At 44.3% G+C, this 27,116-nt stretch overlaps 2 protein-coding genes and 1 long non-coding RNA gene across 6 annotated transcripts in view; 1 reads left to right on the forward strand and 2 right to left on the reverse strand.

The window, feature by feature from the left end:
• ACO2 (aconitase 2) overlaps positions 1–10,617 on the reverse strand; it is a 51,874-nt gene extending 41,257 nt beyond the window's left edge. For both annotated transcript variants that reach the window (XM_060164638.1, XM_060164637.1), the window contains exon 1: positions 10,476–10,617. In XM_060164638.1, the coding sequence (XP_060020621.1) occupies positions 10,476–10,511 (36 nt within the window). In that variant the 5' untranslated portion in view covers positions 10,512–10,617. The remainder of the gene's footprint in view (positions 1–10,475) is intronic.
• A 356-nt stretch (positions 10,618–10,973) lies between these two features.
• Positions 10,974–21,270, forward strand: PHF5A (PHD finger protein 5A). Its single transcript, XM_060164645.1, has 4 exons — positions 10,974–11,102; positions 11,532–11,555; positions 12,056–12,222; positions 20,536–21,270. Exons 1-4 carry the CDS (start codon positions 11,051–11,053, stop codon positions 20,623–20,625), a joined length of 333 nt encoding a protein of 110 aa, XP_060020628.1. The 5' UTR covers positions 10,974–11,050; the 3' UTR covers positions 20,626–21,270.
• LOC132528667 (uncharacterized) lies at positions 13,014–26,730 on the reverse strand. Of its 3 annotated transcripts, none has more exons than XR_009543260.1 (5): positions 26,633–26,730; positions 26,201–26,259; positions 25,952–26,098; positions 25,333–25,467; positions 13,014–14,314 (listed from the first exon to the last, which is right to left on the reverse strand). It is a non-coding gene; the product is annotated as an uncharacterized LOC132528667 (long non-coding RNA). The 3 variants fall into 3 exon arrangements; XR_009543259.1 differs by lacking the exon at positions 13,014–14,314 and adding an exon at positions 17,827–18,430; XR_009543258.1 differs by lacking the exon at positions 13,014–14,314 and adding an exon at positions 24,270–24,479.
• Between the last annotated feature and the right edge of the window lie 386 nt (positions 26,731–27,116).

Genomic DNA, 27,116 nt, shown 5'->3' on the forward strand with positions numbered 1-27,116 from the left:
CTCCCAAAAAATAGCAATTATTATGTAAAATGCTACAAAGCAGGTTGTTGGGTTTTTTTTGTTTTGTTTGTTTGTTTTAAGCAGGTTGTTTTTTGTTTTTTAAATAGTCTTTACTAGGGTTTTTCCTCCCATTCAAAAAAGGAGGACAGATTTCATGGAGAAAATTTAGACAACACATAAAACAACACAATTTTACAACTCCCCAGAGCCCATCCAGGAGTACTTACCCCAAGACCCCTCCACCAGACCCCCTGGCCTGATGCCAGGTACCCTGTGGTGTTTAACAGTGACTCCGACTCCAAGAGAGGCACTAAACACCAGTCTGTGCTGAATCTACACCTCCCCATAGTCCCTGGCACCAGGATACCTACTGAACCCAAACTGAACAGGTGGTAGGGCTGAGGTTTCTAAGCAAAGACAATGATAATAATAGTAATTACTAGTAGTAATAGTAATAGTGATACTTAATACTTTCTATTGAGTGCCAAGTTATAAGCACTTTACATGGATGAACAGCCCTACTGTATACGAGCTCCATTTAACAGATGAGGAAATTGAGGGCAGGAGAAGCATAGTAACTCACCCAAGGTCTCACAGATACACCAGCACTCAAAGACAGCCTGGCTCTAAGCCAAACACTGAGCCTTCCAAGCGCCAAGTGAACCCTGGCAATTCTAAGTATTGATTTGGATACAAATGAATTAAAGAAATCAGATAATATCAAAATGGAATAGATGCCAAACTGTTAACAGTAGCTATCCCTGGAGGGTGAAATTATGGACAATTTTTTACTTTTTATATGTATTTAATTTGAACTTTGAGAATCAGAAAAAAAATTTAAAGAAATATATATTATAAATACATGTATTATTAAACATATTTTTAATTTGGATTATAACATTTTAAAAATACTAGATGGAAATATACTACAATGTTAATGGTAGTTATCTCTGGGTAGGGGTGGGTTATCCCTGGGTATTACAAATAATAATAGGTAAATTTTATGGTATTCTTTATACTTCTATATTTTCCAAGTTTCCTACAAGGGGTACCTTTACAAATATGAAAAAAAAGTAAGAAATTAATTTTACCTTAAAAATTGGTATTACTGAGTCTTATAATATCTGACTACTGTGGTTGGAGTATGAGTAGTCCACATCAGTATTATTTAAAGAAGGATGATGACTTGGGCGTATTTTTAAAAAAATAACTTATTGGGGTTTTGTTTTTATTTCCTAAGTCCAAAAGTAAAACATACTCAATGTTTGGTTCAACCTGGCCCCAGGGCCCAGAGACATTCCAGAGATCATCCATAGGCCATCCACACAGATGTCACAACAACTAGGAAATGGGAAAATTTTCCCCCATGCTTGGAGCCCAAGTCTCGGGGCTTATGAAATTCTCATGAGTAAATACCAGGCCCTTATCTAAAACAGATACTTCCACTAAGCCCTCAGCCTCCATTTTCTCAGGAAGTAGGGGGCCAAGGGCAGCCTCAAGGCTGAAAACCTCTCTTCAGCAACCTCTACAAGCCCCTGATTCAACATGATTAATCCAGGAAGCTCATTTTCTTCCAGAAAGTCTGTTCCACTACTAGACAATTCTAATACTTTACAACAACAACAAATGCTTCTGAACTGAAACACACCTCCATTAAATCAGGCACAGATTCTAGCAATGGAAATGTGGGCTCAAATCCCAGCTCTACCCACAACAAGCTGTGTAACCTTGTGTGTTTTTACTTAAGCCCTCTAAACACAGTTTTTTTCATCTGTGAGTGGGAATAACACCTTCACAGGCTGTAGTGAGGATTAAAGGAGAGTACCTAAGTGAAAGTACCCAGCACGCTTCCTAGCCCCATCCTCTGGAACCAGATCAAATGAGCTTAATCACTCCTCCACACTTCAGCCTTTCAAATCACCAAAAACCATAATCGTGTCTTCTCCATTCTAAGCATTCCTATAGTACTTCCTCGCTATAAAACTCCCTCTACTTGGGTGGGAGTCTCCCATCAGGGTGACCAGCAGCCAGGTGCCCTCAGATCTGTTTTGGAGTAAATCACAGTAGCTAACACACTGCTCCATGCCAGCCACTCTTATAAACCTTGCTGGACAGAGCTCAGCCTCCCTAACTGCCCTGAAGATGGAGAGGCTCAGAGACAGGAAGTAGCCTGCCCAAGGTCACACAGCTGGGAACCTGCTGAGCCCATGCCCTTCTCACTATGCTACAGTGGCTCCCAACCTCCACAGGCCCAGCAGCCAGGTGGGCTCAGTGCTCCATGGTGGCTCAGTCCCAACTGTTCAACGCCTCTGGTGGAATCTGGCTTCTTGGTTAGATAGTGCCCCCTCCCTTGCTGGATGGGATACAAATCTCTAGGGCTCTCACGGAGTAAGGGAGGCTCTCCTGATCCTGCATTTACTGACACAGAACAAACTCTGAAGGAAGGAATACAACCAAAGCGGACCCACCAGGGAGTCTGGTAAGAAATAAAATGAAAAGAAACAAACAAAACTGTGCCAAGCAAGATCACAAAGGTTATCTTATGTCATCTTCCCAACAACTGTGCCAAGTGGGATTATTATAGGTCATTCTGTCTTATGTTTTAATGAGAAAATGGAGACTCAGACAGATAAGGTAAATAATTGCACTAAAATGTAAGCTCTATGAAGGCAGAAAACTTGTCTAATCTGATCACCACTCTATACTCAGAGCCTAGGACACTGAAAGAAGAACCATGATTTGAACACTAGTCTCTTCATCTTGCTTTCAAATTCAAGTTGTGAGTGCCTCTGGCAGAGGCTGTGCTGAGCCATTAGTGCCTGTTCACGGAGCAATGAACAGTCCTTTTAAGAGGCTTGGAAAGGGGGCAGGGAGCCATGTCTCTCCAAGACACAGCCTCTAAATGGGCTCTAAGGCAGTAGGGGGTTCCTTTAAGTAATGAGTTGACAGAGTCACTCATCTGCCTAATTCTCCTTTGCTGCTGTCTGGAGCAGAGACGCTAGGCACACTGTACATACAAATCCCAAACCCTGCTCTGGACCCCCAGGGCAGCAGCCCTTTGAATACTTACAAAGGGCATCTTCTGTAAGCTCAATAGGCAGCCTGTGAGGCTGACCCACAGCTCTGGCCTCTCCCTCTCAAGCTCTGCTGGTATTTGGGGCAGGAGGCAATCGTGGCCTCAAATAGATCCATATGCAAACAGGGCACGGAGCCAACCGAACTGTGTCCCCTCTATCCAGCCCACTCTTCAGAGATCTAGTTTCTACTCTCTATGCCCAGGGGAGTTCTCTGGGGGAACAGCTTGAGTGGTAAAAAGCCTGAGTTCTGCAGTCAAACAAACCTGCATTCAAAATCTGGCTCCGCTGCATGCTGGTTGTGACCTCGGGCAAGCCGTTTAACCAATGGGGGTCTATTTCATCATGGTGAAAACAGGCTAATGACACCCACATCTTAGGGTTCTTGTGAAGATCAAGTGAAGCAGTGTTTGTCCAAGACCTAGTTCAGTGACTGGCACAGCGGGGCTGAGAGCTCATTATCAGTATCTCTAATGCCAACGGTGCCGCGAGGCAGACTAAACATGCCACCATACATGCAAGTTCCTGGATGGTCTGGCCTGAATTTAGCTCCACCCAGCTCGCCCCCTCCCCTTCTTGCTTTAGCCCAGTGTATTATAGCCGGGCCCTTGTCTTAAATCAGCTCTACAGCTCTCAGTGAGCAGCAACAACAAAACAGTAACAGCACACACGTCCAGCCGAAGGTGAAGGAGCCCAGCTACGAAGCACTGAAGTGTGGCAGTTACAGGAATCCCCGAGGCCTCTCTGCAGACCCCCACAACTGGCCACAGGATCGAAGCTCCCACCCGGAAACTGCCTCGCCCTCTGCAGGGTGAAGGCAGAAATCCTCCTAACTGGGCCTAAATTCCCCAAGGAGCTTCATGGTGATAATGCAAATGTAATTCTAAAGCACATCTTCTCAATGCTGCCCTTCAACTTAGAGAATCAGAAAACAGGAAGCCAGTGGATTCATTTGTGCCTCTTCTCCCAACTCTCTTAGGACAGTACCCAAAAGATTCTCCTGCACAACTACTACATACCCGATATCCATGGACAGCATGGGAGAAGCAAGCAATTTTCCCAGAGCCAGTCTTTTTTATTTTTTATTTATTTATTTTTTGGCTGCACTTCACGACCTGCAGGATCTTAGTTCCCTGACCAGGGATCGAACCTGGGCCCACAGCAGTGAAAGCGCCGAGTCTTAACCACTGGACTGCCAGGGAAATCCCAAGAACCAGTCTTGAGGATAATGCTGTGGCAAGGGAGGCTGTAGACCATCTCCAGGACTGAAGACACAGACTAACTTTCACCAAGTGCCCATACCCTGCATCAGATTTCCCCCAAGTATACACAGTCCTATTTAATACTCAGAGGCAGAAGATACTGTGTCCATTTTACAGGTGAAGATACTGAGGCTCTGGAACGTAACTATTTTGCCCAGGGCCACACAGCAAAGCTGGTGCCCTTTGCTTTGGCCCAAGCTTTGCAGAATGAACCCAAGAAAATCATTCTCCATGCCTTTTAGGATCCCCTAAATAAAGAAAGGCTTCTACAGGTTCATTCTGGAACAATCTAAGGAAGAAGTCTGTCCTTTGTCTCAGTATTAGAAAAGGCCTATTCCTAAAATAACATTATAAACTATTCACAAATTTTTATAGTGTATTAGAGTTCAAAGAACTTTCCAGGTACTTCCCTGGTGGTCCAGTGGGTAAGACTCCACACTCCCAATGCAGGGGGCCCGAGTTTGATCCCTGGTGGGGGAACTAGATCCAGAATGCATGCGCAACTAAGAAGCCCGCATGCCGCAACTAAGAAGCCCGCATGCCGCAACTAAGAAGCCCGCATGCCGCAACTAAGAAGCCCATATGCCGCAACTAAAGATCCCACGTGCCCGGGGCAGCCAAAATAAAAAATAAATAAAATAAATATTTTTAAAAAAGAACTTTCCAAATATTATTAGGCCTTCAGGACCCTTCTTAATTGGAGGGTAGCTATGAATTGTCCCATTTTGCAGATGTGTAACCTGAGAGCCAGAGGGTAGAGACCTTGCTCGAAGCCACGTGGTAAGTATGTGGTAGACGAAGTCTCCTAAGGTTCCTGATATTCTATGTGCTGCCTTTTTTTTTTGGTTTATTTTTATTAAAAATTTTTTTCTTCCGGTTTTATTGATATAATTGACATAGATGTATAAGTTTTAAAGTGTACAGCATAATGATTTCACTTACATCATGAAATAATTACCACAATAAGTTTAGTGAACATCCATCATCTCATATAGATACAAAATCAAATAAATAGAAAAATATTTTTTTCCTTGTGATGCGAACCCTTAGGATTTACTCTCTTAACAATTTTCATATATAACATACAGCAGTGTTAATTATATGTATCATGTTGTACATTACATCCCTAGTACTTAATTATCTTATAACCAGAAGATTGGACCTTTTGACAAACTTCCTCCAAGTCCTCCCCGCCCCACAAAGCAGCCTCCCTGCAGTCCCTCCCCTCCTTTATGCTGAGAAGCCCAGAGCCTACCACTGCCTTCCAAACCACCTGCTGGGAAAATAAGGTGTGTCAAAGAACACTGAGCCAATGAAGACAGATGGCTCAAGCCCCAATCCTCATTCTAAATACTTCCCAGATGACCCTCTTGGAGACACCAGGTAGCAGAATAATGCCCAAGATGAACAGGGCTCACTTCAGACATGAAGCTCATACTCAAGTGAGGGACCCCGTGGCAAGACACTTGACCCCATCCAGCTTCCTCACCTGTGAAATACAGATACTTGTTGAATTTATAAAGGAGCTTCGGCTCCTGACTAAGTTTTGCAAGTACTATGCAAACACATGACTACTGAATTCGAGTTCACCCATCCTTCGGTTACTCAGGCCCCAAACCTAAAAGTCATCCTTAACTGTTCCCTGTCCCTCACACTCCACATCCAACCCATCTGCCTCCAAGATATCTTCACCACCAGAACCCTAGTCCCAGACACCTTCAACACTCCTTGGATAATTCCAACAGGCCCCACTGGTCTCCCTGCGTCCTCTTTCATCCCTCTGTGGTCCTTCGTCCCTCAGTGGTTCATCATCCACACAGCAGCCTGAATGATTCTTCTCAATCATAAATCAGATCCTGTCACTTCACAGTTTAAAACCTTCCAGTGGATTTTCATTACACTTGGAGTAAAACCCAATTTCCTTACCAGAGCCGACATGACCCTGGCTCCTACCTCTTGCTCAGACCTTCCCCTCATCACCTCAGCCACACTGGCCTTACTTCTTACCCTCAGACCCATCTCAGGTGCTTTCCACATACTGCTCCTTCTACTTCAAGTCTCCCCTCCCATAATGCTGAAGGGCCGCCTTCTTATCATTTTATGTCACCTCTTCTGAGAGGCCTTCCCCAACCACTCCAGTTAAAGCCATGCCACATCCTCACGCCTATTCTCTCTACCACACTATTCTGTTTTATCTTCCTTGTCCCACTTCATAACTACAATTTTCTTGTCTACTTGTTTATTTTGTCTCCCCAGAACTACACTACAAGCTCCACTACTCCTGTTCATTATTACACTCTCAGTGTGTAGAACAGTGCTAGGCACATAGCAAGCTTTCAATAAACATTTTAGGAACAGTTGGTTCAAAAGGCAATGGTGGAGGCTTCCCTGGTGGCGCAGTGGTTGAGAGTCCGCCTGCCGATGCAGGGGACATGGGTTCGTGCCCTGGTCCGGGAAGATCCCACATGCCGCGGAGCGGCTGGGCCCATGAGCCATGGCCGCTAAGCCTGCGTGTCTGGAGCCTGTGCTCCACAACAGGAGAGGCCACAACAGTGAGAGGCTCAAGTACCGCAAAAAAAAAAAAAAAAAAGAATCCGCCTGCCAATGCAGGGACACGGGTTCGATCCCTGGTCCGGGAAGATCCCACATGCCGCAGACCAACTAAGCCCGTGCGCCACAACTACTGAGCCTGTGCTCTAGAACCCGTGCACCACAATTACTAAGCCTATGTGCCTAGAGCTCCGCAACAAGAGAAGCCACCGCAATGAGAAGCCCGCACACCACAAAGAAAAGCAGCCCCCGTTCACCGCAACTAAAGAGAGCCTGCGCGCAGCAAGAAAGACCCACCGCAGCCGAAAATAAATTAATTTTTAAAAAAGGCAATGGTGTGCTCCCCTCTTCCTCTGCCCAAATTTAAGATTGGAAGTTTGTTTACTCATCCATTCAATCATTCATTCATTCATTCAGTTCAAATCAACAGCTGACTATAGGACACCTGAGAAGGTACCACAGTGAATAGGGATGACCTGTTTCCCAATTCAAAGCAAGATTTTTTTTTTTAAACATGGCACTTTATACAGGCACTTATAACTTCTGCAAATGTGTCAGACTTCTTTGTAGTTAACTGCTGTTTCAGATTTACATGCAAGAGGTTACGTGACTTCCCCAAGGTCACAGGATGAGAACTCAGCATCCCAGTATCTCAAGGCAAAACCAAAATCTAAAATGTATCTGGAAGTGCCCAACCATTTTTATTTACCATCCGTGGTCATTTACACAAAATTTAAAAAACCAGAGAGTAAATGTGGCTTTTCAAAAATTTCACCTCCATTTTCTTCACTCTGTTTCTATCTTCCTACCTGGTAGCAGGTACTATCAAACAATAGAACACTTTAAAGAGCACTGTTTTCTGGTTATGGACCATTAATGGTACCCTGGTTGACAGGCTGAGTCTTGATGCCAAAGGGAAGCAGTACTATAGTGCAGGTGCTGGGACCTCAGCCTTGGGAGTCAGAAAGGAGCAGATTCAAATCACATTCACTAACAACTAGTGATAAGGCCCTAGACAAGTCTACTTTAATTTAATTAACAAACAATTATATAGCACTTACTAGATGCCAGCAGGGTTCTCAATACTTTGCAACTATGATTATTAGATAAGTCAGATATACTATTATCCGTATCTTACAGGTGAAGAAACAGGCATAGAGAGGTGAAGTAACTTGCCCAAAGTCACAGCAAGTGAGTATTAGTCACCATTCAAATAAGATAGTGTGATGCCAGAATCCATGCTCTTAGCCATTACACTATGCTTCTGCTCTAATCCTGTTTCTTCATCTATAAGACAGGGCTAATAAATCTGCCATATCTCACAGGATCATGTGAGACTACCGGCACACTAAGGTAAATGTTAGCTACTCTTAGTGGTAGTAGTAATTGCCATCATTCTATCATCTACCTTCACCTTTGGTCCAGCCAAGGTCCCACCAAGACCTTTGGTCTTCTGCCCAAAATACTTTAGCTGAGAAAGATCTCCAAGGTCCTCTGCAGTAGAATACATTAGAATATACTGACGTTTCACGAGAACAAAAATTGTCTGCTTTTTTTGCTTCACTGTATCCAGAGGAAGCAGTGGATACTCAGTAAATATGTGGTGAATAAGGTAGTAATAAACTGAATGCATAGACCGGGTTCTGTAGACACAACAACTAAAGTAGTACCATCACTTCTCAAATGTAGCTAAACACAAAAGAGGTAAATTTACAAGGTTTTCAGAGCATAGTGGTAGCTGGCCGTTACTTAAGACAGCCTGGCTATTAGGAGACAGTGTGGTATAATGCTGTTCATTCATCTTAGCTAAATGAACAAATAAGGAGACCCAGGTTCTCAAGGTCTTGGATTGTCTATCTGTAAAAGAGGAAGTTGGACAACATGATGATCATAAACAAATATATTCTACTTTCTCATCACTTTATAACAATCATCATAACAATATGAATGGAAGCCGACCACCAAAAACTCAATAAATGTTTGTCAATGAACATAATCCCCAACTGACAGATGAGGAAACTGGGATTCAGTTCTCAAGTTCAAGGTCACTTGCACTGGGTAGAATATGAACTATAGTCCAGATCTCTTCCTACACAGGTCTAACACTCATGCATTCCAAGATCCTTTGTGATATCAGTCCTCTCTTCCAAGTTCAATAAATCTGTAATAATTTATCTTATCAAATAATCTCGCCTAACTTCACTACATCATGGAGGATCAGAAAGAAACACTATTTCCACTTTGTTAACCTGGAGAATCAAAAGATCTAAAGACATAATTAGCAAATCCCTTTTTTTGCCCAGAATTTAGAGATCATAAAATAAATGATGATTTCGCTTTAAACCATATGGTTTAAATTTAAGCAATGTGACTTAAAAAAAAAAACTTCTGGTAACACAATACTTTTTGAGAGTACAGTACAAAACTTCTTTTTCAGTTCTGTAATCAGAGTTGTGCTACTTGATCCAAAGTAGAACCACAAAGTTAAATGTAAAAGGCTGTCAGAGAATATCTATAAATGCTTGCTCACTTTATTTTTATTAATGAAATACATGCCTGACATTGAATCTGAGTATAACACCTTCCTAGGATTGTCAAGTTAGGAGTGAAAAAACATCTGGCAGTCACAGTCAATTTTCTAGATGGTTCATAACAGGACAGTCAAGGTCAAATTGTTGAGTCTCTTTTACCCTCCCATCTAGTAACTGAAAAGCAACTAATTATGAGCTCAAAATACTCCATTCTGGTACTCTCACAAACACAAATGTCAGCTCCAGGACCACACTCGGGCTCAGAAAGTTCTGAGGGCAGGCTGACATGAACAAGAACAGAGAACAGAGGGGTAGTAGGGCAGATGCTCAGGCCACAGCACTTGGGTAACACTCAGAGAGCAGGAACTTTTACCTACTTTCTAGCAGTTTTATCATCTATCAAATGAGAATAGTCATCTCACCAAATGATTTATGAACCAAATGACATGATGAGGAATTAAGTCTTGCAATCTTGTGCAAAGGTGAGAGACTACAGTTATCGTTACTAATTACTACGCCTGGGCACGGAAGGCCCCCTCTAACTCCTGGCTATATGTTCCGCAGGATCCCCACAAGATGAAATAGGTAATAGTTTTTTTCCTCCAAACTTCAGGTCTGGCAACCACGGATGCACTGGCTACCAAGGGTCTGCTGCTGAGAGATGAGAAGTGAGGCCTTCGGGCTCTGGACCTAGCGGGCTCAACAACCACCGCGCCCCCCAGTCACCTTGTCCTGACCTTGAGGAACGGCAAAAGAAAAAGAAAAAGAAAAAAAAAAACCCTACAGGGGAGAAAGTGCAGCCCTCAAAAGAGGTGCCTCCACTCTTCACCTGGCCGCCGCTTCTGAGACCCACGCTTCCAGCGAGGCGGAGACAAGGCTGGGAGAGCTGACTGAGCCGCGGACGCCTTGACCTCGGGCGAAGGGCCCAAGGCAGGGACAGGTACACGAAAAGCCGGGCGGAGGTCGGGCCCGCCTCGCCTTGCCTCGCCCACAGCCGCAAGCACAAGGAGGAGGTACCCCGCCCCCGTGAACCCAGAGGGCCCTCAGTTCGCTCTCACCTGCAGCCGGGTCACCAGCAGGTTGTAAGGCGCCATTTTGTGCACTGACAAAGATGAGGTCGCTTGAAAATGACGTGCACACGGCGTACTTAAAGCCTTCGGACAGAGGGCGTGGCCTGAATAGAAACGCAACACAGTGAAGGCTGGGCCTCCCCAGAGGCGCCGAGTCCTGCGAGCGCCTTGGGCGGAGCTCCCGTGTGAGGCACCTACAGGGAAGAGGACAAAGCTGCATAAAAACACTTGCGGAAATAAATACCGGGAACAAGGATGTCTTATCGAAGTGCAAGCTTCATCTTTGCACTTTTCAATTTGTATCTTCCATTCAGATCTCGAAAGGTGTTTTTTTTTGTTGTTTTTTTTGATGACTTTCATGCACCTGCCAGGACCTGACTCCCCAGTTAGGACGGAAACTTGTCTTTGAAATGTGATCGCGCGAGAACGACCGGGGCGTGGTGCAAAGATTGTAAACGCTGATGGAAGCCTAGAGAACCAATCACGGCGACCAGGAGGCAGGAACAATGGAGGTTAAAGGTCGGCCGGAAGTTCCCTAAGTTTCCGGTGGCATAGAGGGAGCTATGGCTAAACATCACCCGGACTTGATCTTTTGCCGCAAGCAGGCTGGTGTTGGTGAGATGGCCTCCTGCCCCCGACTGTCTCGGTGGGGATAGTATCAGAACCTGAGGAGTCCGGGGTTCCCATCACTTCCTTAGGGTCTTGCCTCGGCGGCGCCACGTTTCCCGCCTCACGGTCGGTAGTGTAGGAGCGCGTGTGTTTAAGGTCTCTGATGAAAAGAGGGCGGGGCGTGCGTGCTGGGAGGCGGAGGCGGGCTGCCGGGATGGGGTCCGGAGAAATTCTCAGTTTGCCCAGGACCTGGGAGGGACTTCGGGAGGGTGTGGATTTGGTTCGGATTGAAGTTTATGAGGATAAGATGGAAAGACTTCCTCAGGGCTCACTGCAGTCCCTGCTCCTGTCCCCACCTCAAGCTCGAGGATGTTTGTCCCCTCTTCGTCAAAACCTTAATCCTAATTGTACTCTTTACTGTCTTTCATCTTGCAGCCATTGGAAGACTATGTGAAAAATGTGAGTGGAACACGCCTCCCCAGACAGCCCACCCGTCCCACTCAGTTTCTGTGGAGCCAGCCAACGGGCATTTCCAACGGTGCCACTAAGAGGGCTTTGAGTAGATGTGACTGGAAGCATGTTAACACAATGGCAGGCTGCAACTAAAGGCCACCACCCCACTCCAACTTGCACATTTTAGACACTAATTTGAGAAAAATTTCTAGCTGTGGACCAGAAGTAGCATGACCCCGTCCCCAACACACACAGCGTTCTGCCAGTTAATCATACAGACTTATCTACCAGGTGCTATTCTAAGCTCTTTACCCATTAGTTGATTGACTTTTCCTGTGTGTTGTGGAGATTGAGCTGGACACTAGGTAAGCCAAGTTTTGTGATGCCAAAGCAGCAGGCCCTAAAGTCACCATCAGAAGACCAGTGTATTTCCCCGTTAACAGGAGGAGGGCAAAGGACTTGAAGTACTTGCAAGTGGGCATAACTTCATTCTCTTTTCCTCACAGGTGATGGCAAGTGTGTGATCTGTGACTCCTATGTGCGTCCCTGCACCCTGGTGCGCATATGTGATGAATGTAACTATGGCTCTTACCAGGGACGCTGTGTGATCTGTGGAGGGCCCGGGGTTTCGGATGCCTATTATTGTAAGGAGTGCACCATCCAGGAGAAAGATGTGAGTATATACTAAGCTTTTCATCTGATCCTTCCTTGTATTTAGTAACACTTTGCCATCCACTCCTGTGGCCTGTAGATGACTATGTTCATCTAGTCATCTAGGTTATAATTTCTTCAAGGTCTGTGAGCCAAACTGGATGTAGTCCAACAAAACGCACTTATTTTGCATCAAGGACAAAAATGCAAGAGAAGCAAATGTTTGTCAGCACTAGCAATTTGGAAAGCCCTCTCTTCCTTTGATGTCTCTCTCTCTCGTTATTTTTTTTTCTCTCATTTTTATTCAGAAATAATACCCTTTTTCTTTTTGGCTGCCCCCCCTGGCTTGTGGGATCTTAGTTCCCCAACCAGGGATTGGACCCAGGCCACGGCAGTGAAAGCCCAGAATCCTAACCACTAGGCCACCAGGGAATTCCCAATATCCTGCATTTTTAAGTCCTAGCACAGTGCATGGTGTGTAATAACCACTCAGTAATTCTCTTAACTATCATTAAGGACTATTTGGGTGGATGTGGTGACTTCTGAACTTGGGACAATTCAAGTTGATTTCAGCTCTAAGTGGCTAGAGAATGCTTTTGGTTTGATTTTGCAGAATTGATTGCAATTCTTCTTATGACATTTTTGCCCCTTGACATTGTGTGGTGGCAGTGGCTAGTTATTCAACTTCTTGAGCCAGATGCCAGGGTAGAGGAATGTAGGTCTATACCAAAAGTAGGCTTCTTGGGGAGAGGGGTGGGAAACCCATGAATCAGCTTTTATTCTTCTTATGACACAATAAAAGGAACTGTGATACATTACCAATAGGCTAGTATAAGGTATCTGGTTACCTAATCTAGGATAAGGCGTAAGGCAAAAGATAAATAATTCTTGGGACTTCCCTGGTGGTCCAGTGGCTAAGACTCTGCTCTCCTAATGCAGGGGACCCGGGTTTGATCCCTGCTCAGGGAACTAGGTCCTACTTGCCACAACTAAGAGTTTGCATGCTGCAATTAAGAGCCTGCAACTAAAAGATGCTGCATGCCCCAATGAAGATCCAGCAGATGGCAACAAAGATCCTGTGTGCGGCAACTAAGACCCAATGCAACCAAATAAATAAATAGATAGATAAATAAATAAAATCTTTAAAAATAAGAAAATTTTTTTTTTTTTTTTTTTTTGCGGTATGCGGGCCTCTCACTGTTGTGGCCTCTCCCGTTGTGGAGCACAGGCTCCAGACGCGCAGGCTCAGCAGCCATGGCTCACAGGCCTAGCCGCTCCACGGCATGTGGGATCTTCCCAGACCGGGGCACAAACCCGTGTCCCCTGCATCGGCAGGCCGACTCTCAACACTGCGCCACCAGGGAAGCCCCTTTTTTTTTTTGTCTGCATTGCCTGGCTGTGGAATCTTAGTTCCTGGACCAGGGATGAAACCCAGGCCCCCTACAATGGAAGCACACAGTCCTAACCACTGGACCACCACGGAATTCCCAAAAGATAAATAATTCTTAATATTTCCTTATGCAAAGAGTAGGTAGTTTTATATATATATATATATATATATATACACACACACACATATGCATACACACAGACACACACACATACACACGCTATCTCTCTTATTCTTCACAGTAGCTTTGTTAAATAGGGATTATTATTATCTCCATTTACAGCCTCTCACCCAGCTAATAAGTGGCAAGTCCAATCTATCTGACTAAACCTAGTGGTGTCCTTTCATAAGTCCTTTTTTCTTTCTTTAACCCAATTTATTATTTATTTAGTTTTGGCTGCGTTGGGTCTTTGTTGCTGCGTGCAGGCTTTCTCTAGTTGCGGCAAGCAGGGGCTACTCTTCCCTGCAGTGCGCGGGCTTCTCATCGCGGTGGCTTCTCTTGTTGCGGAGCACGGGCTCTAGGTGCGCGGGCTTCAGTAGTTGTGGCTCACGGGCTCTAGAGCGCAGGCTCAGTGGTTGTGGCACACGGGCTTAGTTGCTCCGCGGCATGTGGGATCTTCCCGGACCTGGGTTCGAACCTGTGTCCCCTGCATTGGCAGGTGGATTCTTAACCACTGCGCCACCAGGGAAGTCCCCTTTCATAAGTCCTTTTGATGGGATGTGCCTGTGTTGAGGAGAAGCAATTCAGCCACCTCAGCAACCTTTACATTTGGATCCTGTCTACCTCTAATAAGTGGGATATATCAGACCAGATAAAACTTTCTTAACATCATTAATTCTTCTGTTATTTAGAGAGATGAGAAAGGTCATAGATAAAGTACCAGAAACATAATTTCACATGGTGATTTGAACATCCTCTTGTCCTAAACTGTGATTTGCATTTACCTTTGACTGTCAAATCATATCCTGCTTGATCTGATCCACTCCCTTTATAGAAAGGACCTTGGTTTGTGTATTTGTCTCCCCTTTTCCCTAGTTCTTGGTATACTCCCTGGCATGTACTGTAAGTATGGTCCACATTTTTGTTGCTACCTCTGTAAATCATGCATAGGGTTCCCCCTACAGAGTGTCTGGTATATAGTAGGTGTTTGGTAATTATTTATAGCCTATATACCACGGTGAGACAATATCAGTGAAGAGAAAGTACAAACAATCCTTAAACTAGCTAAAACTAGCTAAAGAGTCCATTAAGGACATTTTCTTGAACCTTTGCATGGTTGTAGCTAGAGGTTTTGTTTTGTTTTGTTGTAGCTAGAGTTCTTATCTGGCTTACGCTTGGCAGCCAGAGAGTGCTTAATAAGTGTTAATTGCTGTCTGATTCCTCTGCATGCGGTATGTGACCTGATCTCTCTGGATCCTTGTGCCTCATTCTGTCCCTGAGAATTATTCTAGATGTCACCACTCTACTTCACGTGTACAGGAATGTTCTGAGGATATCTGAGATGGTATCTAGCTCACATTTACTCAGCAGTAGTTTCCAACGAACACAAAACAGTCCAGTGATATGATCCAGCCTCTCAGCCTTACAGATCATCATGTAGATTAAGTACCTAAGACTTTCCTATGCAGAAATCTTCCTGCAACCAAAGCAGCCCCTGTTACTGTTCTCTTCCTGCAACTTCCATAATTTATAAGGGAATTAGACCAGTAAACTAAGCTGGGTGTTCTCCATAGTTTTTCAAAGCTTCAAGAATACTCAGGATTTGGGGACAATATCTGTGGGCATTGCTGCCAGAGGACCATTTGTTTCCTTGCTTTTTTTTTTTTTTTTTTAAATTATTTATTTATTTTTGGCTGCTACTCTTCGTTGCGGTGCGCAGGCCTCTCATCACGGTGGCTTCTATTGCTGCGGAGCACGGGCTCTAGGCACGTGGGCTTCAGTAATTGTGGCTCACGGGCTTAGCTGTTCCATGGCATGCGGGATCCCCCCAGACCAGGGCTCGAACCAGTCTCTCCTGCGTTGGCAGGTGGACTCCCAACCACTTCATCACTGGGGGAGTCCTTTTTTTTTTTTTGAAAGAAATACTTTGTCCTATCTAAAGTGAAGCTTTGGGCTTCCCTGGTGGCTCAGTGGTTAAGAATCCGCCTGCCAATGCAGGGGACACGGGATCGAGCTCTGCTCCGGGAAGATCCCACATGCCACGGAGCAACTAAGTCCATGGGCCAAAACTACTGAGCCTGCGCTCTAGAGCCCGCGAGCCACAACTACTGAGCCCATGTGCCACAACTACTGAAGCCCACGCACCTAGAGCCCATGCTCTGCAACAAGAGAAGCCACCGCAATGAGAAGCCTACGCACCGCAATGAAGAGTAGCCCCCACTCGCTGCAACTAGAGAAAGCCCGCGCACAGCAACAAAAGACCCAACTCAGCCAAAAATAAATAGATAAATAAGTAAAAAATAATAAATAAATAAATAAAAAATAAAGTGAGGCTTTGATTGTGTCCCAAAGGACACTTTTTTTTTTTTTTTTTTTTTTTTGTGGTGCGCAGGCCTCTTACTGTTGTGGCCTCTCCCGTTGTGGAGCACAGGCTCCAGACACGCAGGCTCAGCAGCTATGGCTCACGGGCCCAGCTGCTCCATGGCACGTGGGATCTCCCCGGACCGGGGCACGAACCCGTGTCCCCTGCATCGGCAGGCGGACTCTCAACCACTGCGCCACCAGGGAAGCCCGGACACTTTTTTTTTAATATGAGTTTATTTATTTATTTTTGGCTGCATTGGGTCTACATTGCTGTGCACCGGCTTTCTCTAGTTGCAGCGAGTGGGGCCTACTTTTTGTTGTGGTCCACGGGCTTCTTATTGCAGTGGCTTCTCTTGTTGCAGAGCACGGGCTCTAGGGTCATGGGCTTCAGTAGTTATGGCATGCAGGCTCAGTAGTTGTGGCTTGTGGGCTCTAGAGCACAGGCTCAGTAGTTGTGGCACACGGGCTTAGTTGCTCTGCGGCATGTGGGATCTTCCCAGGCCAGAGATCGAACCTGTGTCCCCTGCGTTGGCAGGCAGATTCTTAAGCACTGCACCACCAGGGAAGTCCCAATTTGTAGTTTCTTATGTGTGGCATCGTATTGATCTCCCTTCGCCCTTGACTCCTTTACGCCTTTTACTTAACCATTTTCTTTAACTCTCCCAACAAGAAGACAAGAAAAATAGTAGCTAATATCTTTGGAGCACTTGCTATGTACCAGGTACTGTGCTGGACATTCTTTTCCAAAAGTTCTATATGATACAGATGAGGAAACGAATGGCTTAAAGGTGTTAAGCATCTTAGCCCAAGGTCACATGACTAATAAGTGGCAGATATGGGATTAGAACCCAGGTCTATCTAACTCAGTTTCTCAACCCTTTTTTCCCCCATGATTGTTCCCCCAAAGGAGAAAAGTTAAAATCTAATTTAAATTAAATTTTCTTGGGAATTCCCTGGCAGTCCAGTGGTTAGGACTCTACGCTTCCACTGTAGGGGACCACGGGTTTAATCCCTGATTGGGGAACTAAGATCCTGCATGCTTCGTGGCATGGCCTAAAAATTGATTGATTAATTAGTTAATTAATTACATTTTCTCCACCAAAAGAGGAACTGAATGCTAAGGAGTAAGATTTTGTTGGGTAAGAACAAACTTCAGATCGCAAACCACTATAATAGCGAAGATGTTTTCATCCCCACTGAGGGTGCACGGTCTGACTGTCTTGGTCTTCTCAGGGTGGGTAAGGATGTGCCCCTCCCTCTCTTGCTATTTCTACCATTCTCTTCTCCCCATTTAAGTAAACAGCGGAGCAGTCAAATATATGCAAAAGTTATTTGATACTTTTCAAAGCTAATTCACAAGTTTACCATGCTCTCCAGCTTCCAAAACCACGGGAAAGTTTTGGTTCTTGCCTCTGGGAAGCCCTGTTAGAAAAAACGCCAGACTGGGAGGTAGAGAGCCCAGGTTCAGGTCTTGGCTTTGCTACTAAAATGCTGTGTGTGGCTATGGGGAAATCTCCACCAAAAGGAAGTATTGAATAATAATCCCTGTTACCTTATGGGTACATTTACTGAGAGCTTAAAAGCCTTTAAAATTAAAGTTTCAAATAGAAAACATGATACTCTTGTTAAGGTCTCAAACCAGTGTACAGTCTGGTTTTTACATTGTAGGTATTCATTGGACAGTTGCTGAAAGAATGAACGAAGTTTCATCTTCTAGTTTCTGTTAATAAGGCAGGTCTTGCCTGCTGTTCATAATTCTTTGCTACCGATTGTAAGAAATGGAGATGTGGACGTATTTTCTGTAATCATGTTTTTCTGATCTCAAAATTTTTAAATTGCCTTTGGTTCTGTACATATTTCCCCGTTGTATGTTATATTTTGGTACATGATTAGCGTTGGTTTTTTTAAAATAAATTTATTTTGTTTATTTTTGGCTGCGTTGGGTCTTCATCGCTGCGTGCGGGCTTTCTCTAGTTGCGGCCAGCGGGGGCTACTCTTCGTTGCGGCAGGTGGGCTTCTCATTGCGGTGGCTTCTCTTGTTGCAGAGCACGGGCTGTAGGCGTGCGGGCTTCAGTAGTTGTGGCACGTGGGCTCAGTAGTTGTGGTGCACAGGCTTAGTTGCTCTGCGGCATGTGGGATCTTCCTGGACCAGGGCACGAACCTGTGTCCCTTGCATTGGCAGGCAGATTCTTAACCACTGCACCACCAGGGAAGCCCTCGAGGTTTCTTAACAGTCCTTCCATCTTCCTTTTCATGCTTTCCATTCACAGGCATATTCACAAAAGCCAGCCAGTTCCGATGCACACATCCTCACCTCTTCACAACATTAGTGGAATTTGGGAACAACCACAAGACCCATGGGAGATGTGTAGAAAATAAAAAACAGGAGTTTAGGCAAGAAAACAGGAAACTTATAAGTCAGTGAGAGAAAATGCCATAAAAGCCGAAGAGCTAATAATCCAATGTGTTGGTTTTCCGATATTTTTTTTCAACTTTTTAACATGTAGAGTCCCATCTTCAAAAAGTGTCTTACACAGAAGCCGCGTGTGTGTGTGTGTGTGTGTGTTAGGTTGAACCATCATGAAATTGCTGGTATTTATTTTTGGCAATTTCTTATAATTTATTAAGGGCTGGCTATATGCTAGGCATTGTTCTAAGTATATTGATTCTTAATTCTGTAAGGTCGGTTCTACCATTGTAGTAATTTAATATGTGACTAAAAAGAGACACAGAGGTTCATAACTTCTCAAAATTCAGGTGACCTATCTCCAGAGCCTACAACCTTTTTTGTTTGTTTGTCTGTTTTGGCTATGTTGGGTCTTCGTTGCTGAGCGCGGGCTTTCTCTAGTTGTGGTGAGCAGGGGCTACTCTTCGTTACGGTGCGCAGGCTTCTCATTGCAGTGGCTTCCCGTTGCAGAGCACAGGCTCTAGGTGCGCGGGCTCAGTAGTTGTGGTGCATGGGCTTAGTTGCTCTGAGGTATGTGCGATCTTCCTGGACCAGGGCTTGAACCCCATGTCCCCTGCATTGGCAGGTGGATTCTTAACCACTGCGCCAGGGAAGTCCCTACAATCTTAATATGAGTGAGAACACAGATGCACAGATTGGGGGGTGCGTCCTACTGTCACCTGGCACCTCTCAGGACTCTCTAGGGCCCTATAAATACAGTTTATATACACTGACCTGATCCAGTCATCTTATAGTTAGATACAAATCCAGACAGAAGTGGTTTGCCCTCAGTCACACAAGTCAGTGAGGCAGAGTAAGCCTGAACAGGCTATCATAATACCATAAAATTTCAAAGCATCCCTAAAGGGCTTAAAGCACTGTCGTGTTTAATAGCAGGCTACCTGGGGCCAGGAGAGGCAGCTCTTCCCACGTTTGTACCAGGACTTTGAGTACAGATTACGTGGCTTACTTGAGTTCCCCCAGCAAGCCATTGGTGGGGCTGGGCCCACAACCTGGCTTGCTTAGCACACCAAACTCCACAGATGGTAGTTCTCAGTGTAATACATGGTACATGTTTTCTAGAAAATAATGAAATGTTAGTGTTGGCTTTGTGTGGTTTCAGAGATTTTTGTACAGTGTTGATATCAGTCCCCAAAAAGAGAAATCAGCTGAATTAGAAATTAGGCATTAGAGATGCCTAAGGACTTGATTCATTCATTCATTCTATAGCCCAGTGTCACAGGAAACAGCTGCCTTTGACATGGGCGTTTAATAAAATCCTGAGATCTAAGAAGGTTTCTTCCAGTAGCAATTCCCCCAATTTTCCTCCCATCATCCCCAATCAACTGATGGAGTCATCATTCCTGCAAAACACAGCTTCCCAAGGGCTTCACTGAAACCACTCAAGCTCACAAAACGGCCAGGGGAGGGTGTCACTACACATCAGAGTATGAGCCGTCAACAGCTGTCTCTGGCACAGGAGCACTCTTCCCCCAAGACCATGTGTCTGGTGAAGTGAATTGATACGGACACACCAAACTCAGTATTCTCTTACGATATTTGAAATGTAAGGTACTATTTCCTAAAGTCTTTAGGTTTTTTTCCCTTGGTATTTCCTCCTTTCTTGGGATAGTGAAAGAGAGCTAGGAAGCTTGATCTGTAGATGATTATTACCATTTCTTACCTCTCACTTGGAGAAAATCCTTTGAACACCTTAAAGAGTTTTAGATTCTACCTCCACTATATCATATTAGTAACAGAAGTGGGCTAAGAATCCAACATTATAAGTGCAGGCCACTGGATAAACGGTGGACAGGCCCTGGGCACATTCTAGGTGTTTAGTAAATACTTGATTGATCAAATAGCATAACTGAAGATGAATGGCTAAACCATTAATCCAAAAGTTATTTTTATCTTAAATCCCTCTCAGTTCAAGCTCAGAGACTTTTAACAACTTATCTGTTCTGTTTTCCAGAGAGATGGTTGCCCAAAGATTGTCAATTTGGGGAGCTCTAAGACAGATCTCTTCTATGAACGCAAAAAATATGGCTTCAAGAAGAGGTGATTGGTGGGCTGCCTCTTCCTCCCCCCATCAAGCTGCTGCAGCTGCCAAAAGAAATGCCTACAGAAAGGAAATGGAGCACAGAGCATCACCTGAATTGCCTATTAGTACACTGGCCCCTTTCCACCCTTTCCTCTCCTCTCACCCAGCCATGGGTGATTCTTCGCAGAGCACTCTGGCAGACTGTACCACAGACAAATTAATAGATTGGTTCATGGCATTCCTTAAATTCAAGAAGCAAGGCTGTGTTAATCCACATCGAGAAGTTCTGTACACCAAAAGCTTCTAAAACAGGAATGATGTATTATTTCAGTCTTCTGTTTGAGGAGCTGACTGTGAGGCTAGCTGCAGTGAGAAGCATGGCCTTGCAGCAGCTCTGATGGCAGCTGTCCTTGATGAAACATCTGCAGTGCAATGGGGGCTCTCAGAACAGTCAATGTGGGCATTTCATCTTGTAACACCCACCAAGGTGGTGCTGCTTCATGTTATTTTTCTTCTAAAAATTGGAAACCCTTTCTGTTGCTATTGTATTCATAAAGTAGGTGTTTATTTTCTGGTAGTCAGCCCCTCCCCAATTTAATTTTAACTCTAGGAATTTTAGTCACCCAGGAATTTGTGATTCAAAATAAAGGTACTGGGATTCATTAAGCACCTTGTTCTCTTATTACTACTGGAATTCAAAACCACCCATGCCTTTTATGATAGGTAAACCAAAGTTATTTTTAGAAACTTTGATGTTTCCCCTTCCTGTCCAACTTGAATTTTGAACTGAAGAGATGGCTTCCAGTAATGGTGAAGGGAATGAGACAAAATGTACTCGAATGAGTTAGGAGAACTGAACTTGGTTGATTTGTTTCACAAAGTGCATATATACTCACATTAAGGATATGAGGGGAGGGATTTCCCCGGTGGTGCAGTGGTTAAGACTACACACTTCCAATGCAGGGGGCATGGGTTCAGTCCCTGGTCAGGGAACTAAGATCCCACACACCTCTCAGTGCTGCCCCCCCACCAGAAAAAAAAAAGGATATGGGAGGTTGGTTTAAGTAAATTCAAATTCAGACGCATCCTTTACCCTAACTCAACTACCTGTACTTTTTGTCTGCTAGAGGCAATAAGCAAGTTAACCTGAGGAGCCACATTCATAATTGGAGACTTCCAGTCAAGAAGGTCTTTGACACCATGAATTTGAAAAAGGTTGTGCGTCCTGCAGATTCTAGGGGCCTGGCCCAGTGTTACCCTGCAACTCAGTGGCAGGTCCAAGTTGAGATGAGAGCCTTCTGATTTCCTATCAGGGTTTTATCTTGGATCAATAAAACTTGGTTATTTGTAATGTATTGAGTGTCCAAAATAGAATTAAGATAATCTCTGCCTTTAAGGAATTTAATAATTGAGCTTGCCAGAAATAGCTCAGTGTAACACAGGGGACACACGAAGGGTTCTGGGCCTCGCATGGGGTACCTCGGGAAGGCTAGGGGAAGGCCACAGCCATAGGGCTGCCATGAGGGCTCCTTTCAGTTCCTCAAACTGCCGTTTTCCCTCCTGCCGCAGTGCTTTTTACCTGTTTTTTACCTCTAAAGCTCTGCTTCCCTTCTGCTCAGCTAACTCCTACTCATCCTTCAGACCTTAGCTAAGTATTTCCTAAAAGATGCCTCATCCAAACCCCAATCTAAATTCCTCTTGTTATACTCCCACATAGCACCATAAGCATTTTGTTTATAGCATTTGGTAATATTGACTGTCATCTACTAGGCTGTGTTCCATGATGGCAGGAGGCAAGTCTGTTCTGCCCAGCAGGTAGCAGTTTCTCAGTATTGAATGAATAACTGAAGTCATAGAAATCAGATAATAAACTGGGCTTTGAAGGCCATGTTGGAACCTACAGGCAAAGGGGGTAGGGTCTGCAGATAAAGATATTTGTGTGGGAGAAACAGTTTGAATGGGGTGATATGTTTGGGGAGCTCTGAGCAGTTCTAAAGCATCAGGTGAGGGTTATGGTATATCAAACGAGTTGCAGAAACCAGATAATTTTCATATTATAACTAGAATCTGTCATTTGATTCTATAGTAACTTTAGTTTTAATGTGTAATATAAGTCAAAATGTTTTGTTTTGCTAAACAAATCAGTTTCTAAAATTTGTTTATTGGGACTTCCCTGGCAGTGGTTCAGACTCTGTGCTTCCAATGCAGGGGGCACAGGTTCAATCCCTGGTGGCTGAACTAAGATTCCACATGCCGCATGGTGTGGTCCCCCCGCCAAAAGAAACATTTGTTTATTAACCACCTTGGTCTACATAACATCTTGCATCTCCAGATGTTTGAAAAGCTACTCCTTACTTTCAGCAAAACACCACCTTAACTGTGCTCTGTGAGTCTTAGTGCGTATGCCTCTAAAAGTTCTTGCAAGGGAGCTTAAAATTTAATGCCCAGTAGGATTTCCACACTGATCAACAACAGGACAAGTTCAACCTCAGTCTGGTGAATTCTGCTGAACTCCGTTCCTCTGTCACCTAATTTTATAATCCCATTCTCCATTTGTTTGCTCTCTGAGGCCAAGAGAATGATACAATACAACGAATAATTTAAAAACTTCTTAGATAAACAGCATTCAAGTTCAAATCCTTAGTTATCGTCTACCTTGGACTTTAGAATAAGTCCTTTTCAGTTTTAAAAATTAGAATAATGATAATACTGAATTCTCTATTGGGAAAACATTGCTTACAAGCTGAATTTTAACCTCGAATAGTATATAGTTCTGTGAAAAGAATTAGAATGATCTCAGCCAACTGTGTATGGCCACAAAAAATCAGAATGGGCTTAAAAATTATTGCTTTTCTCCATTGTTGAAATAAGCACTACCTACACAGGTCTAGTTGAAATAACTGAACTCATCAGTCTGTCTAAGAAAGTGGTTCCATTTCCTGGGTTTATGATTATTACTATTAAGTATTCAGGGTTTGATACATTCATTTCTAGGATCTAAAAAGGATGGGTGTCTTCCAGCTTCTCAGATATACTCTGTACACATATGGTAATTTAATCTCCTTTAAACATTGCACTTTTCATGTGCTCTTGCTCCAAAAAAAAAAAAAAAGTATAAAGAGAAATGTGTGGGCTTTATTTTCGGTCCTGTATTTGAATTCTAATCTGCTATTGACCTTTAGTGAGGTTTTCGGTGCTTTTTTTTTTTCTCATCTATTAAATAAGGATATTAATGCCTCCCTCTTTGGGTTGTAAGAATTAAATGTGACCTCGTAAGTGCCTGACCCTTACTGGGAAGGCTTTACATCATAAATGGTAGCTCTTTTACAGTGAGCCTTCACTTCATAGATAAACATTTAAGTTCTAGCACTGAAGATCCTCCATATGGTTCCCTCTCTTCCCTACCCCTCAGGTTTTCCTCTATTCATTCTCTGCTGTTGATTAGGCAGCTGAAGGGGATTCCTCACACACAGCCCATCTTCTTGGCTCTCTATTTCCTTTGTTTGAAATACCACTCCACCACCGTCACATCATCCAGCCAAGTCTGTACCTTTTCCTTCTAAGCTCCTAACATCTCATGAATGCTTCCAGATGCACCATACCCCACAACAGTCTCTCATGCCTAATACATATGTATAACAGAAAAATTTCATGAAACATTTACTGTGTGTACAGTATTTTCAATTTATTCTGCTCTAAAAAAAAAACAGAAAAAGGGGTCACAAATTCAGGAGTCTGGGTGAGTAATATAAGTGATTAAAAGGGAGGCGTGGGATTTCCCTGGTGGCCCAGTGGTTAAGACTCTGCCCTTCCATTGCAGGGGTCATGGGTTCCACCCCTGGTTAGGGAACTAAGATCCCGCATGCCAAGCATTGCTGCCAAGAAAAAAAAAAAAAGCATGATGATCAACGGTATGTGGCACTGGGCCTCAGTGTCTGTGGGACAATAGGGAGTGGTAGGGACCTTGGAACCAGAGAGCACAGGCCCTGTCTAAAGAAGACAGTTGCTGTTCAAGTCCAGACAATTGCCAGCTTGAATACCCAGTGTTAACAGATCTTTTGAATTCAGGACAAGTGGCAAATTAAGATACTTTTGTGCAATCTCCCAATTTTTAAGTGTTGTCATTTTTTTTTTTTTGGATGGGTACCATTTTTAAAGTCTTTATTGAACTTGTTACAATATTGCTTCTGGTTTTTTTTTTATGTTTTGGTTTTTTGGCCTTGAGCCTTGTGGGATCTTAGCTCCCCCACCAGGGATAGAACACACACACCCTGCATTGAAAGGTGAAGTCTTAACCACTGGACCACCAGGGAAGTCCCTGTCAACTCATTTTTGAAATTTTAATGTGTCAGTATATGCCAAGGCAATACATCCACCAGATGTGGACCTTGGCCTGCCAATTAGCAGCTTCTAAATTAAGAAAATTAACTTCCCAGGGAATCAAATTCAACTGACTAAATTTCCAAGAGATTGTATGTCACTATATTTTGACCTGTAGCTCTTTATAGTTTGAAGCAAGGACATAAAGGTGAAAGATTCTTTGCCTTGGTTGGAATTTTCCTGCCTTAAAAAAAAAAAAGGACTCCAGTTCCCATCTTTTCCCAGTTATTCAGTTCCTTATCAACTCTATCCCCAAGTGGCCTCTCTGCCACCACCAAGGCTACAATGATACTTTCTTTGAACACGGTAGTTTTAGTGTCTTAGCCAAAGACAGGTTCGTTCACTTACCTTGTTTACTAGAATTCACTCACATCAGGTCAGTACATAGCAAATCATTTGCCCTTGGCATCCATCCAATCACTCTTCTCCAAAGCTAATTTCTGTTGTGGCTGTCTTTGCTCCTGCCCATTTGGAGGAGTGGATCTGAAGAATCAAACTGAGGAGCTATTTTCTTGGATAACTTAAAAGAAATTACAAAATTTCTCACCCCAACATGTGTATATGAGAGTGTGACTCACCCCTGAGAGTTAACTGGGGCTAATTATGACTAGCCTGACTTGTCACAACAAAACATCTGGCATAACTTGCTTACTCTCAGACAGGAGAGCTGCCTCCACCCTCTCCCCAAGCACACGCTTACTCCTGAAGCTCACCATTTTGATAACAAAGCGTATGCCTGTCAACGTATGATAATTCCAAATGGGAGGGGACTCTGGAATGCTTGAGTAGGAATTCAGCTCACAATTAAGCCCTGGCAAGATGAAATCACACGTTGGGGAGAGAAAAAACGTCCTCCTCACAATGATAAATGGAGACATCAGCAGTTAAGAATGGTGATTGCCTTTTTCCCCTCTATTTTATTTTTTCCTATTTATATGCTAACCCTTTACCCAGGGATCCCATTTACCAAGGAAGCTGGATTTCTCAGTTTTGTTTCAGTGATATTCCTCAAGGCTGGTGTGTTTTCAGCACTGCAGGGGAGATTCGAATAAATACAGAAACGCGCAAAAATTCAACACCTTCCTTCCAGGGATTCACTCCGCTCTCCCACAGCCTGCAGTGAACGGTAGGAAATGTATACCCTTTATCTACTTATATGGACTCCATCCCTCCTTCCTGTGATACCCTAGAAGAATTCGTTTCAACTCACTCTCACCTTTCTCATCCTGTCTTGTAAGGTTTCCCAGTAGGATGCAATTTGGCCAGAACGGTGACCTTTAAATTAAGGATAGTACCTATTTGAGACAGGCTTTACATACAGTATCATATTTAATCCCCGCACGATCTCCATTTTAAGGATGAGAAAACAGGTTTGATGATGTAAAGAGATTTGTTGCCATTAAATCAAGATAAAACAGTTGGTGTTGGAACTGGGATTCAAACCCACCTATTTCCACAGCTGCCTCTACTAAATGACTACAAATACCAGCATCCCTTACAATGCCCCAATGCGCAGACGTACTCTCCCCAAGGGCCAGGCTCCTTGGCTCTCGGCCCCCACTTCCCCGTCCTAGAGGTTGGATCGAACACCCAATCAGATGCTGCCGCTCCCTCTTCCCCACCAATGGGAAGGCTGTTGCTAACGTACCGGTTATATTTTTAGCTCTCCAGTACTCTGGCACCCTGAGTCGGCCGGGTCTCGCTGCCCGGTTGGAACTCGCGACGCTAGGGGAGGGGACGGGAGGGGAGAGGAGAGGAGGGGAGGGGAGGGGAGGGGAGGGGAGGAGAACGAGGTAAAGGAGGAAAAAGAAGGGGAGGGGCGGAGTGGGGCTAGGCGGAGGAGGCGTGTGTGTGACGCTCTGGAACTCGCTGACGCACAAGCAAGTAGTCCCTTGAGGTGCCCCAGGGGCTGAAGCGCTCAGAGTGTGGGGGATGGGAGCTCTCGGGCTCAGGCTCCCTCCCCTTTTCTGTCCCCTTGGAGTTTGCCCTCCAGTCCAGCGTTTCTCTACAGCAGTCAAAGAAAGCGCATTTAAACCCGCACGCTACCGTTGCTCTCTGCCCCTGCCAAAAAAAGTGATCAAGGAAAAAAAAAAAAAACTGCAAACCGTTCGTAGCTGGAAACTTTCGCATCT

Source organism: Lagenorhynchus albirostris, chromosome 11, assembly GCF_949774975.1.
Source record: "Lagenorhynchus albirostris chromosome 11, mLagAlb1.1, whole genome shotgun sequence".
NCBI classification, from domain to species: Eukaryota; Metazoa; Chordata; class Mammalia; order Artiodactyla; family Delphinidae; genus Lagenorhynchus; species Lagenorhynchus albirostris.

Excerpts from the sequence above, each read along its gene's own strand:
- PHF5A (XM_060164645.1), top strand. The coding sequence starts at position 11,051 with ATGGCTAAACATCACCCGGACTTGATCTTTTGCCGCAAGCAGGCTGGT. Across the intron at positions 11,103-11,531 it reads CCGCAAGCAGGCTGGTGTTG|CCATTGGAAGACTATGTGAA; the intron begins GTGAGATGGCCT and ends TTCATCTTGCAG. Across the intron at positions 11,556-12,055 it reads TGGAAGACTATGTGAAAAAT|GTGATGGCAAGTGTGTGATC; the intron begins GTGAGTGGAACA and ends TTTTCCTCACAG.